This window comes from Vespula vulgaris, chromosome 20, assembly GCF_905475345.1.
Source record: "Vespula vulgaris chromosome 20, iyVesVulg1.1, whole genome shotgun sequence".
Classification (NCBI taxonomy): Eukaryota; Metazoa; Arthropoda; class Insecta; order Hymenoptera; family Vespidae; genus Vespula; species Vespula vulgaris.
In genome coordinates this window covers 528,710-542,681 of record NC_066605.1, presented here as the reverse complement: position 1 = coordinate 542,681, position 13,972 = coordinate 528,710, and the positions used below count along the sequence as shown (strand labels likewise).

At 34.7% G+C, this 13,972-nt stretch overlaps 2 protein-coding genes across 3 annotated transcripts in view; both read left to right on the top strand.

Annotated features, from left to right (window-relative positions):
• Window positions 1-475: 475 nt before the first annotated feature.
• On the top strand, window positions 476-3,210 carry LOC127071123 (dihydrolipoyl dehydrogenase, mitochondrial). The gene is made up of 7 exons (XM_051010049.1): window positions 476-641; window positions 979-1,264; window positions 1,340-1,706; window positions 1,808-2,152; window positions 2,240-2,331; window positions 2,406-2,731; window positions 2,812-3,210. The coding sequence occupies exons 1-7, from the start codon at window positions 600-602 to the stop codon at window positions 2,875-2,877; spliced, it is 1,524 nt and encodes a 507-aa protein (XP_050866006.1). The 5' UTR covers window positions 476-599; the 3' UTR covers window positions 2,878-3,210.
• A 1,385-nt stretch (window positions 3,211-4,595) lies between these two features.
• LOC127071121 (dedicator of cytokinesis protein 3) overlaps window positions 4,596-13,972 on the top strand; it is a 34,905-nt gene continuing 25,528 nt past the window's right edge. For both annotated transcript variants that reach the window (XM_051010047.1, XM_051010046.1), the window contains exons 1-4: window positions 4,596-4,817; window positions 12,695-12,778; window positions 12,969-13,162; window positions 13,568-13,716. In XM_051010047.1, the coding sequence (XP_050866004.1) occupies window positions 4,781-4,817; window positions 12,695-12,778; window positions 12,969-13,162; window positions 13,568-13,716 (464 nt within the window). In that variant the 5' untranslated portion in view covers window positions 4,596-4,780. The remainder of the gene's footprint in view (window positions 4,818-12,694; window positions 12,779-12,968; window positions 13,163-13,567; window positions 13,717-13,972) is intronic.

The following is a 13,972-nucleotide window of genomic DNA, read 5'->3' as shown; positions in this document are numbered from 1 at the left end:
TGTCAGCCCCGAAATTTCCTTTCCCGCTCATGTTCGAATTTTAGATACGAAAGACGTAGAAAAGAGGACGGAGAATATGAGCTTTCCTATTGGTTCGATTTATTTTGCCAAAATGGCGCTAAAGTTTGAAACTGATCAACGATACTCGATCGTCGTTCGTTCTTCGATAACTAATTTCGTCGATTATTTGTTCTCCGAGCTTTTAATAAAATGAAAGTTTGCTTTTAAATAATATATCGAACGATATATTGATCCGTTATTGATAATTATCTATGAATTTCTACTCGAATTGTGGTCTACATTTTGAGTACTATACTCGATCGATTTCAACTATTCTCGATCCATTTTCTAACCTTTCGCTTTAATCGTTTTATACAGTCGCGTTAATCTCTGTATTGTCGACTGATACTTTTTAAAGAGTTGAAAGATAACACTGGTGCCATCTAACTAGGAAATTTCGAGATCTTTAATGCATGAATATATCGAGTTATCGCATAATATATTGTGATAACCGGCGGCCTTCAGTTTGCACTATTGAGGACTTTGCTGATCTTTTTTGACCCGTGTACTCTAGTTTAAGACATATTATAAAAGACATCATGCAAGGCAGCTTTTGGAGTTTAGTGACCACTTCCATCAGGGTAAGCTAAAAACGAGACTTTCATTCACGATGAATTTTTCTACCTTTCGATTCTTCGTTGTAAGACGTTCGTCATAGAAAACTATTTCGTAATATCCTGAAGGGCAACTCGAGCATAGAAACTTTCTGTGTCATTAATAAGAAAGTTTATACGATTTCATTCGCTTTCTACTATTAATGATGTAAGAATTTTAGGTCTTACGATGTGAAGCTACTACTTCCAATGAAAATCATTATATTTTATGAGAGCTATGAGTTGTATCGATTATGTCATTGAACAGTCTTACAACATCTTGAATTTTCAAATATACGAGCTGATCTCCGATGTTTCACTTTAGCCAACATGCGCGAAGCGCATTATACCAGGCTTGACAGCCGCCCAGCAAAGAAGATACGCCAGTGCAATAGACGTCGACGTAGTCGTTATAGGTGCAGGTCCTGGAGGATATGTAGCAGCGATCAGATCTGCACAACTGGGTATGAAAACTGTCTGTGTTGAGAAAAATCCTACATTGGGTGGTACTTGTTTAAATATCGGATGTATTCCGTCGAAATCTCTTTTAAATAATTCGTATTATTATCATATGGCAAATAGTGGAAATTTACAAAAGCGAGGTGTAGAAGGTAAATACTCTAAATATTGTATATTCCTAATAGTAATTTACGTAATATAAATCGATCTATGTTTTCTCATTGCAGTTCAAAATGTTCGACTTAACTTGGACAAGCTAATGGAACAAAAACGAAATGTAGTGACGTCATTGACTAGCGGTATAGCTGGGTTATTTAAAAAGAATAAAATTGAATGGGTTAAGGGTCATGCAAAAATTACTGGAAAAAATCAAGTCAACGTTCTTCAACCGGACGGATCTGTGGGAGCCACTATCAATGCTAAAAATATTATAATAGCTACTGGTAGCGAAGTAACGCCATTCCCAGGTATTGATATCGACGAGAAACAAATTATTTCTTCTACGGGTGCATTATCACTGACCGAAGTTCCAAAGAGATTGATAGTTATTGGTGCTGGAGTTATCGGTTTGGAATTAGGCTCGGTGTGGCAAAGGTTTGTTTCTATTCGTTTTGTAACAAAGCTACGTCTACAGGAATACATCTATATCTGTGAAAATATTGAATCTTGTTATTATTAGAGACTTATACTTCCAGATTAGGCTCTCAAGTAACCGCGGTCGAATTTACACCTACCATTGGTGGCGTAGGAATAGACGGCGAAGTTAGTCAAGCTTTACAAAAGATCCTAGCGAAGCAAGGTGTAGCATTTAAACTAGGTACTAAAGTAACCACTGCCAAAAAAGTAGGAAACGAAATAAAAGTTTCCGTAGAAAATGTAAAGGATCCTAGCAAAAAGGAGGAAATGGGATGTGAAGTTTTGTTAGTTTGTGTTGGTAGAAGACCATATACCGAGAATTTAGGTTTAGAAGAAATGGGTATTGAAAGAGATGAAAAGGGAAGGATTCCTGTTAATAATAGGTTTCAAACGGTAATACCTAAGTAAGTACAGACTCTTAATCCTAATTATACATACATATCGAAAATAACAATAATCTAATATATACATATGTATATATATGTATAAAGTATCTATGCTATCGGAGATTGTATTCACGGTCCAATGTTAGCGCATAAGGCCGAAGACGAAGGAATAATAACTGCGGAAGGCATAACAGGAGGTATAAGCGTAATCATTGAACCTTACAAAAATAATCTAGTACGTTCTAATCCAATACATTTACTTTCTAAACAGCACCGGTACATATAGATTACAATTGCGTACCTAGCGTTATATACACTCATCCCGAAGTAGGGTGGGTTGGGAAAACCGAAGAAGATTTAAAAAAAGAAGGGGTCGATTACAAGATCGGCAAGTTTCCGTTCCTTGCGAATTCCCGAGCGAAAACGAATCTCGAAGCCGAAGGTTTTGTTAAATGTTTGGCTGATACCAAAACGGATAAAATTCTTGGAGTACATATAATAGGTCCCGTGGCTGGAGAACTTATCAACGAAGCTGTCCTTGCAATAGAATATGGAGCGAGTGCCGAAGACGTATCCAGAGCTTGTCACGCTCATCCTGTAAGTATGATAAATTTCTTCTATACAATTAATTAATATGTGCGAACGACGCGTAATAATGTATCTATTTTTTTTCTCAGACATGCTCGGAAGCACTTAGAGAAGCCCACACAGCAGCTGCATTTGGAAAACCAATTAATTTCTAAAAAAAAAAAAAAACATTTAAAAACTCACGAAAGTAATGAATTTGATCACGTCGTAGCTTCGATCTAGTCTACGTATCAACCTTGTGTGTCGATCTACACAATGAGTATTACTCGTCATCGCTTATTTATGTAAAGGTTATAATTGTAAATAAAAATTTTAAGCGTTTATTTTAAGATAACAACTTTGATATTAGGTTTTTCTCTGCCTTACTTATTGTACGGATCAAAAATCATTTTTTGGAGATATACCCAGTAGATTGTCATAGTTACACGTCCTTGTATTTCGATATAAAAAAAATGTACATTTAAATAAATACGAACACTCGAAAACAAGTGCATGTTATTTTGCTACACGATATTAGAGATATTATGTAACAAAAAAACAATTTTTTATATATCGTCTGAACGATGTCTGAAAATTTAAAGAACCGTGATATGATTCAACTGCAAACAGTTCCTGGTTGATTTGATAATGTACGTTAGACTACCATCTATGACATAACAATGAGTTCACCTGTTGAATGAGGAGCATATATACACCTGTAGGTGTATACATTACGCGTACACTTCGCTTTTCCAATTCTCTCGAAAGTTTAACGATTTTTCTTCGATTACGAAACATTTTTCTTAAAATTGTATTAACCTTACATCATCCTAAAAAAATTAAAGAACGTTGTTAATTGCGAAGTGACACGAATGCTACGCTCGATAATCGACACTTATCCTCGACCATTTTGCAACGTTAATTAATTATTAAATAGATGAACTCTTTGTCCTTAAACTTAACCTAAAATTAACCTACTTTAAGCAGCCATTCGCTCGATATTATTTTGAATGTAATATGTATCATATAAATAAGAGAAGCTACGTGTACGAAGTAGAGTACACAGAATGCCGTGATTATGATTAGAATTTGTAAAAAAGAAAAAAGACTGTTAATTCGCACAAATCATGATACATATTATATCGAAAATAATATCGATTGCCCAGGTCTCACCGCATGGAGGTTGCTGCTTCCGAAGACCCTCAATTATATCAATATATTAATATATATAAAATTTTACTTACTCCTTACAGTCCACGATATGTACTACACTGAATAGAAGATAAGACTGAGCAAACACGACTGGTCGTTCGAGCATTTGTTATCGTTTATATCACTCGCCGTTCGACATTATATACGTTCAAGATACTTTTACAACTTTTCAATATTTAAATGTCGATAAATCGTAAAAATTATTTAGTCGGGAGAGGGAACTTTGACTGCCCGTCGTTTATGACTGCAAATGTACATCAAGATTTTGTTCGGCCAGGTCCGTAGTTATAACCTTCAAATCATGGTATTATCGGGCCACGATGCGAAGAATCAAACTAAACTAACATTAATATCTCAAAAACAATAATATTCCTATCGGTTATATTCCATAACATATTCTACAGTTTTAGTAGCTTAATCAAGATAATAATGTAAATAAAATCAAAAGAAAGTTAGTAGAAAATGTTTATCATAAATATCGTCTTTCAATAAATTTGAATAAATGGTTACGATCGCAACAGCAGGTATAAGATAATGATCGAGGAGTAAAAAGAAACAATATTTCGTTGGAAACATGGAGGAAATAAAAATGATAAATGATCGTGGGCGAATTTGTATATGTATACGGGAATGAGTACCACGTGACGCCGAGATCGAACGACGTTGCCGATAGAAATGAGTGTCGGTAGTGTGCTCGCGCTTCGTATCACGGCAACGTCGCTTCGGGCGCCAGAGAATACCCGTGAGTGTAGCACTCGTGCGGCAACACACCCAATGTTTGTGTTTTCGAATTTTTCGTGATACTAGGAGTGCTTGGAAGGACCGCTTGGCAGGGCATGTAGCCGAGTTCGTGAAAATACTTACGAGATGTGGACGACGACGAAAACGACCAAGTATGGCGTCGGTGAGTTTACGTTCAAACATGACAGACAGGGATAACGAAACGATATCCTTCTCTTAGAACAGAGATAGAGAGATTATACATCATCCGGCATCGACCTCGAACGGATCTGTCAAAATCTCTTTATCCTGTCTTTTTGTTTACTCTTTTTCTTTTTTTATATACCCGATCGTTTTTCTCTAAAATCTAACTAAACTTTTTCAAAGAGGAACGAAAAAGGATACACGTGTATAGTGGAAGAAAAAAAAAAGAAAAAAAAACTAAGAAATATACTGCGTACCTTTCGCTAAGAAAAAAAAGAAAGAAAAAAGGAAAAGAAAAAAAGGATCGGCAAAGTTAAAAAATAGTGTATTTTTTCGTCACTGGGTATGCTTCATAAACGACGACAGAGAATCGAGCGAAAGATCGTTCCGTATGATCCTGTTGCCTGCTACTAATCCATGTGTGCGTGCTTACCTACCTATATATATGTATGTGTTTTTGTGTGTATTTGTGAGGTAGTGCGGGTACGCGCGCCTCCTACGTGTGGGTCCATTCATGCATTGATCGTCCACACGAGTAGCGTAAGGAGCGCGTTTGATAAGGCAAATGGGAGAGAGAGAGAGAGAGAGAGAGAGAGAGAGAGGGAGGGAGCGAGCGAGAGAGAAAACGAAAAAATAAATAGAGACAGAAGGATATGCTAACTTGCAATTAGCTTTGCGATTTCGCGCCGTCTGAGAGACGCATTAGTGATCGTGATGGTCATGAACTATTTCTTTTATTTACCATTTTGTCCTTCATTTATTCTTTTTTTTTATTTTTATTTATTATTATTATTTTTTTTTTGATTAAAAAATAAGATATATCAGAGTTTTCTATTCTTTTCACGTTGACAATTAAGTCGAATATATTTGAAAAAAGTTAGAAGCGTTGCACGTGTCTTATTTCTTTTTTTCTTTTTTCCAAGATAAGTCGAAAGCATTCTTCTTTTAGAAATAAACAAACATATATTGTACGTATATAAAGGATAATGAATTGTACGTAAAATATATGCAAGTGTCTGTAAAAGTTAGAAATATATACGTTTACTATCTCTACTTACATATACGTACGTATCGCAATGCAGATCGTCATTCCCGACGACGGAAGTCGCCAAAAGAAGAAGGCCGTTCGTTTTGCTTTTATTTTTGATCGCTTAGTACTCCCCGAATACCTTATAGAAAAATCTCAAGTATTTCCTGGCCAGGATTTTCAAATTTATATTTTTAATTACTTTCATTCAAAAACGTCATTCATTTTTTAACATAAGAAACGACAAACTAAATTTTAATAAAAATTCTGTCTCTCTCTCTCTCTCTCTCTCTCTTTTCAATGATTCCATTGCTCTCGAAATTATCTAAAGATAGAAAGAGACAGGGATGAGAAAGCAGCTCGATCTTCCAACCCCTACAAAAAAGAATGGAAAAAAGGAAAAAAAAGAAAAGAAAAGAAAAGAAAAGAAAAGAAAAGATTGCATTCGGCCAAACTATTCGTTCAAATCGTGACGCGCAATTCTTCGTTCTCTGTTTCGCGTACTGTCGCGATGTCTATATATATATATAGACGATGCTTTAATTAACGATCGGAGTTCCAGACCGAGTGCGATGTAACTTCGCTCTTTTCACGAGCGTCCGTTGCTTTCGATCGAGTGTTGATTTTATATGTAGAAACATATATCATTAGCTTCTTTAAAATTACATAGAATTATTTGAACAACGACAAATACAAATAACAACGATGGTAATAATAATTTTAGCGAAATATCACCGATCAAAATTGTGCCGATCGTTCGTTATTAACTAACGACCAACTCGTTGATCGATCACGAACGAACGTTCGCAAAAAACATAAAGAAATATCATGCATCATAAATTCGTATATAAAAATTGTATGTAATTTAATGTGTAATGCACGTCGAATCGGCCGGTATGGAATCACTCGAACGTTTAAAGACGTTGCTACATCATAAAATACGTCGCCATAGCCATAGAGCTATGCCCGCAACACGATTAAAGCACAATCTTTCAATCTATCAATCTACGACATTATCCGAGCGGTCATGCCCTCGCAACTTCTTTCTTTTTTATTTCCATTGTGCTATCGCTATTGCAGATACGTGTTATATACAACTCTGAATGACAGTATTTTACGTTAAGACATTTTTGTAAAGAAGGTACAGACCTGTTAATTTATCGTACTGTTATCTCGAGAAACGTACACGTGTTAATTGCAAGATGAACTATATCAAACTCATCACTCTATCGTTATATCGCTCGATCGGTTTACGAAATTCAAACATTCGTGAAATTCCATAGATTCGTTTTTCTTTTCTTTTCTTTTTCTTTTTTTTTATAGGCATTAAAAAACTAACGAATTCTTTTGACTTGTTAAACTTAGCAGTTCATTCTCAACGAATTCAACGATCACGTGCATCTCTCATTTTTTGCTGTCGTGCATTGTATACTTCAGTTCGTCGTTCGTTCCCATTGTTTTCGAGTTTTCTTTCATTTCTTACCTCTTCTACCTCCGCGTTTCTTTCTTTAGCCATTGTGTAAGAGATTTAACGTATCTGCGAATTCTAGAGTGTTTGGCAAAAGCATATTATCTTCGAATCATTATCGTAGACAGTAGTATTGACGTGATGTAATGCAATCTGTTGCGTCAAGCCAAGTATGTAAAGAATTTTTGCGTCATAAACTTTTCGAACGTGACAATCGTTTTTCTTTCTTTCTTTCTTTTTTTTTTTTTATCAACACGAAAAAAAAAGAAACGAATTAAGGATTACGTACATTCGGATAAATAAGCCTTTGAAAATTCTCAGTGAAGGATTTATCGTGATATAATTCTGAACGTTCTTTTATTAAAAATTAAATGTAAAAATTGCTCGAGACATTATGATCTATATTTCACACAATTATGATCTATATCAGTTTAAAAAGTTATTTCAAAAGGTGTTAAATGATTATCGTCGACTTTTAATTAACGCGAATTGTCTTTTAATAAGAACAAATTTGTTCGACCCTGTACCCGTTTTATTTGACACGTGCGAATGAATAAAAAGAAACGAAATATGTATTCGTATAATATTAAAAAGAAAAGAGAGAAAGATACTTTGTACACTAAAATGATTTAAACGAAGATAATATCATAGAAAGGAAGTTTTCAAGAGATCACGAATCTCGTGTTCGCTAGGTCGAGGATAATCTCCGAAATCTCGTATCTGTATCCAACGTGAGGTTATCGTCGAAGAAAATCTTGAAAAGAATGGATTTCCTTCGTAGGAAGGTTTATTCCTCTCCGTATCCCCACCTACCCACCTTTCCTCGTTGTTATACTCGAGTAGATTAGGTCTTTTAAAACTAGCGAGTGTTTGCTCTTGATTCTTCTTTCGAATAGAAATTCACGATGTGAGAAGAAAGATTTTCTTAAAGAAAACAAAACAAAAAAAGAGAAAGAGATGAAAAATCGGAGAAAAAGAAAAGCTTGAAATAAGTATTTCAATTTTCATGCTTTTTCTATTTTACAGAATATTTCTTTTTTTTTTAATACTTAAATGAATTCAATCAATCGAGCGATATATATATATATATATATGTTTGTGTGCGTAGCTGTTATCTCGCATACATGAAATAAAAATATCATATTAAAATACATTAATTCAAAGCACACGATAAGTCTCTTGAAATTTAATCATCCCTACTTATGGACCGAAGCCAAAGAGGAAAAATGTAGCAAGTACGTGGGTGAATTGGCACGTAGCTTTTTCCTTGCTTCCTCGTCGTTTCATTCTGTCTTCATCGTCCGATTATAAAACTTCTTCTTTTTTCTCCTCTTTTCTTTTTTTTTTCCAAAGAGAACATTCGTCCTGGGGATATAAATTTCGATTGGTATTCGACGTGTCCGAAATAAAACATCGATAATAAAATATTGATTTATATGCAGGCATTTATATAAATCGAAAAAGGAACGATCAGAAAATATAACAAAGAACAATGATAAATAATAGCGTTGAAATAGAAAAAGAAGACGATGACCATTCGTTTCAATATATTGTTGCCTAATGCAATCGAAAATCGATAAATGGAACAGTCGATTCGAAATCTAATTAAAAAACTATCCCATCGTCTCTCCGTCTCTATTTCTTTCTCTCTATCTATCTCTTTCGTATCCTGATAAAACGATAATTTAGATAGGGAATGTGAGTGAGATAAATGCCGACTAGATAAGATTAAAGTATCGTATTGTTAGTCAAAAAAGAAAACGACCGTGATTAAACTACTTTCATACGTCTCCCCAAACATAAATAACGGGAAAGGAAGGAAAAAAAGAAAAAGAAAAAAAAAAAAGAAAAAAAAAGGAAACGCTTTAACCGCGAGTCCATAAAAATTAATTCGTTCCAAAGGATATGTTATTAAAACGATTCAGAACGTATTTTATTCGTTTCAAGTTTCAAGTAGTCGAGTGTTTCAATGAAAAAGATTGTAATGGTTTGAAAAAAATAAAAAGATGTAAAAAAGAAAAGAGGTAGAGGTACAGGAGGAGAGAGAAGGAGAGAAAATGAGAGGAAAAGAGAGAGATAATAAAAAAAGGAAAAAGAGAAAAAAAGAGGAGGCTAGAGGAAGCCAGGCAAAAGTCTCTTCATCCACGGATGGACGTTAATGATTTCAGATGTCATTGTTTACGTCCGCTCGTTTCATCCGAGACTTTTCCGTCATGCCTGGATCCCTACGTGCCAGAAGGCATTAGAACCCCTCCTTGTCGTCGTTAAGCTCAGCGTGGCTCGTACACCGAGCAAGTATCTCGACACGTGTGAATCCACGTGAGTTAGAGAGAGAGAGAGAGAAATACAAAGAGATGCTGTGTACACATATACAAGGTGTCCCATACAATTACGATCAACGAAAGATCCATCAGAATAATCATCCAATTCTACTTGAAGTATCATTCTATATTTAATACTTTTTCATTTGGATGTAATATCCTTAACATATAATTTATTTATATTTGAAATCTATATGAAATTATTATTTTCTTTATAATCAACGGAATAATCATAAAAAGTAGAACGAATTAATCGAACGATTAATGAGATTATTTCAATGGAATGGAAGGTGATTTTCAAGTATTTTTTAACGGGCTGATTCGTTCGTTTTTTATTTCTTTTTATTTTATAGCACACCCTGTATACCATATTTATCTATGTATATACATATACATATACATACATATATATATATATGTATATAGGGGTAACGAGAGATAGAGAAAGACGGAAGGAGAATACCTTCTGCGCCTGCCACGAGGAGACTATGGGTCCCCCGTTGCGAATGTTTTATATAGGAGAAAGGGAGTTATCGATTTAATTCCCCGGGAAAACTCAGGACGGAGAGAAAACGAGGGAAAAGCTACGGGGTAGCTTCCATGCTCATGACGAAAGCGTTTCGTGGGACCTCCTTTAGTTTGGAAAATTATTCGTCGATGTTTCCTAAAGTATACGGGGTGTCCCGTTAAAAAAAAGAAAGAGGGAGAAAACGGGAGAAAAGAACTAAGCATTTCGACAAACGATCGATATTAAACGACTTCCAAAAAGTAAACTTTCTTTTTTCTTTCTTCTCTCTTTTTTTTTTTGTCATTTTTGCAATCTTGTTATTCTTTAATGAATAAATAAATACGTTGATTTATCATAGTTGTCTCCAGATTGGTTAAATTTTAAAGAGAGCAGTAGCGTATGTTTTACTAAAGAAATTGTAGTGTATTCGCACGAGTATATCTAACGAATTGATAGAAGAGCGACATTATTGATCTCTTTTCGTGGAAAGGAAGACAAGCAGATGGAAGCTCGCACGATCTTGTAGGTAGGACTTTTCTGCCAAATCTTTCCCTCTTTCTTTTTTCATGTCAGGCAAAAATTCTCCTCGGGACAATTCTTGTCCCTTCTATTTTATTCTCAAGAGGATCGATACCACTCTCTACGATTTCAAGCTCTAAAAAGATATTTACCTAATTTTTATTATAATAATTCTCTAGCGTATTCGCGCGATAGACAAACGAAATAATTTATTAAGATTATCGCGTTGATTATTTTCAAGAAGAAAAAAATTTATATCTACGTTTCTATCTATATACACGAGAATACTCTTTAGTTTCTTCTCGCGTTATATATATTTTTTTCTTTTAAATTAATTCCCATGTGTTTTATCATCGATATGCTCGGCGAACGTGCCTCACAAGCAAAATTGCTTCGAACGAAATGTGTCACCTTCGATTTCGACTTACTCTTTCATAACAATTGTCTTTTATTTTTTTTTCATTTTGATATACGCGAAAAAAAGAGAAACGTTCTTTAAATTTACGAATTACGAATTCCATCGACGTTTAGCTCGATCGATTTTTCATCTGGTTCGAGTTTACCACTCAATCTCGAAATTATTGCAAACAAACGATTCGATAGAAGGATTGTTGTAAATTTTATTATTTTTCTCGCTAATGGAATTTCTATTACAACGAGAAAGAAATAGAGAGACAGAGGAGGAGGGGGAGAGAGAGAGCATATTTTTTGTTTAATTGCTAATGGACCATTATCTTCGAGGGTCGTCGAAGACAATTAAAACTATTAAAAATCTTACCTTTACGTAACAATCGTGATTATTTCCAAGATAAAAAATAGAAAGTTTTATATCTAATCGTTTCTATTTCTTAGGAATATTTTCGACGCTCTTTGTATTCGTTTACAACGTTAAAAAATTATTCCGAACAATACAAAAAAAATAATAGAGCTGTTGTAAAAGATGTCGAAAATCGTTCTGTGGGATGTCCGATGCAATTGCTCGTTCATTGGCACATGTAGTGGGCGAGTAAATGAAACTTAGTTACATTCGAACATCACAAACACAGAAAAACATACACGTGACGCCTTTCAACTTATACTACTTATGCTTATGAACGTATATGTACTTATTTTCGTTTCTACGTGCGTGTACGTATCGTTTTTCTCTCTCTCTCTCTCTCTCTCTCTCTCTTTCTCGTAGGAGTAGAAAGAAGAGCGAGAGAGACGAACAGACTCATCGAGATTCATCTCGCGTACGTTTCTCCAGCGAAGGACCGGAAGTTGGCTCGTCATACGTGCATCGTCACGCGTATCCGGTGCCCCAAGACTCGCTTATCGATTCCAGGAATGGACGTGTACTAATTTGTACGAAACGCACTATGATCCATAGGTCATTCCTCTTCTTGATCTTATCATATCGATCATATTCTCTATCGAGTTTCTATAAAAGTCTTCTTTAGAATAATCGATAGATCATTCCTAATCAATTTTCTATTGAATTTTTTCTTCTTGTCTGATCGAGGATATATATATCTACTTATAGAAAATATATTCGATTAACAGTCCAGAATCTCTATATAATATTAAACGTCAAAGTGTTAAAACGATCTTGCGACAGCAATTGAATCGATTCTTTGTATACTTGCAATTTCCTTGTAGATGAAAGATCATAAAGAGCATAGCAAAGTCCGTCGGTCTCACAATTTCTAGTCAATAAATAAGCGAACTTTAACGTTTGCGAGTTTCTCTCTCTCTCTCTGTTTTTTTCGCTCGAGGCTGCCTTTTACGGAGCCCTTGATCTCGATTAAGGGAGACTCGACTCATGAATGGTTCAGATTCAAGGACAAATCAACGATAAAAGAACATTGAAATCTACATAATCGTCCATTTCTACGTTCCTATATATATATATATGCATGTACGTACGTACGTGTGTATGTATATATACAAACGAACTAAATCTCACAAATATTTCTTCTATTAATTATATATGCAATTAATGATGGATTATTATTTCTTTTCCTTCTATTTTTAGCTGTCTACAATTGGCGAGGAGAGACACGTTATGGACTTCCTCTTGAAATTGGAGAAACGGTACAGATTTTGGAAGAATGCGCAGGTAACAAAATGCAGTAATAATAATAATAATCCAAAATTCAATATCCTTTCAATTTGGTCTATACAAAAGCGTATCTCATATTAAACTATTCCAAAAGAAAGTATCAACAGTATAGAAAAATTGTTTGAAAAATTTGCAAACAATGGAAGACACTTTATATGTATATTATCGAGACGTCTGACTTTTTCAGGTTGGTACAGAGGATTTTCTACAAAGAATCGTGCAGTGAAAGGAATATTTCCTAGTTCCTACGTACACCTGAAACCTTGTAAAATCGACAATGAGGGTCTCTTTGAGTCTGTTATCCCTTTGGAAGATCCGGTCGTTCGGGAAGTTACCCTCGTCCTTAGAGAATGGGGTGGTATTTGGAAAAGGCTTTACGTGGTGAGTACATATATACATATATGCATACGTATGTATTAGTATTATCTGAATCGACCTTCTTCTCATTTTTTTTTCGTCGGTGATTCTTCTTTTGAATAAATACCAATTTGGCATTACACTGTAATGCAAGCTAAGCTAACAATAGATTGTCTTATTAACGCCGAACATTTCGTATAATTACGCGTCATCAATCAATCGAGAAGATTAGGACTTAGAGATATTTTAATTATTAGTTATTAATTCATCAATCGATATAAAAATTTACTATACGCTCTCACACACATACGTGTATATATATACATATATATATATATCTTCTTGTTTCTCGTTTTGATTTCATCCTAGTTTTTTTCATGTTCAGCTGTCAACCTCACGTACGACACATCATATTCCTTTCATTTTTAGGAACGAGAAACATACAAGTTTAACACGCTGCGGAAAGTGATGCGAGAGCTACTGGAATGGCGACGACAACTTTTAGCTGGCACCCTCACCACCGATCAAACTCGAGAACTCAAACTCCGGATTATCAACAAGGTCGACTGGGGAAATCGGTAAGTCGGATTAAAAACACAAACAAACAAATTCTCAAGTCCATGAATGAAATTGCGTACTTTGTTGACTTTCACGAAACTTACGATTTGAAAAAAAAAAGAAACGTTTGTAAATATTTTTGTGACTATTTTCTTTCATATAGGGAACTAATATATGTATTTGTACATATATGTACCTGGAAATTATTGAAATACATGTACGTTCATTTTACACATACTTACAGGATAGATCAGTATAATTATTATCATTTCATAC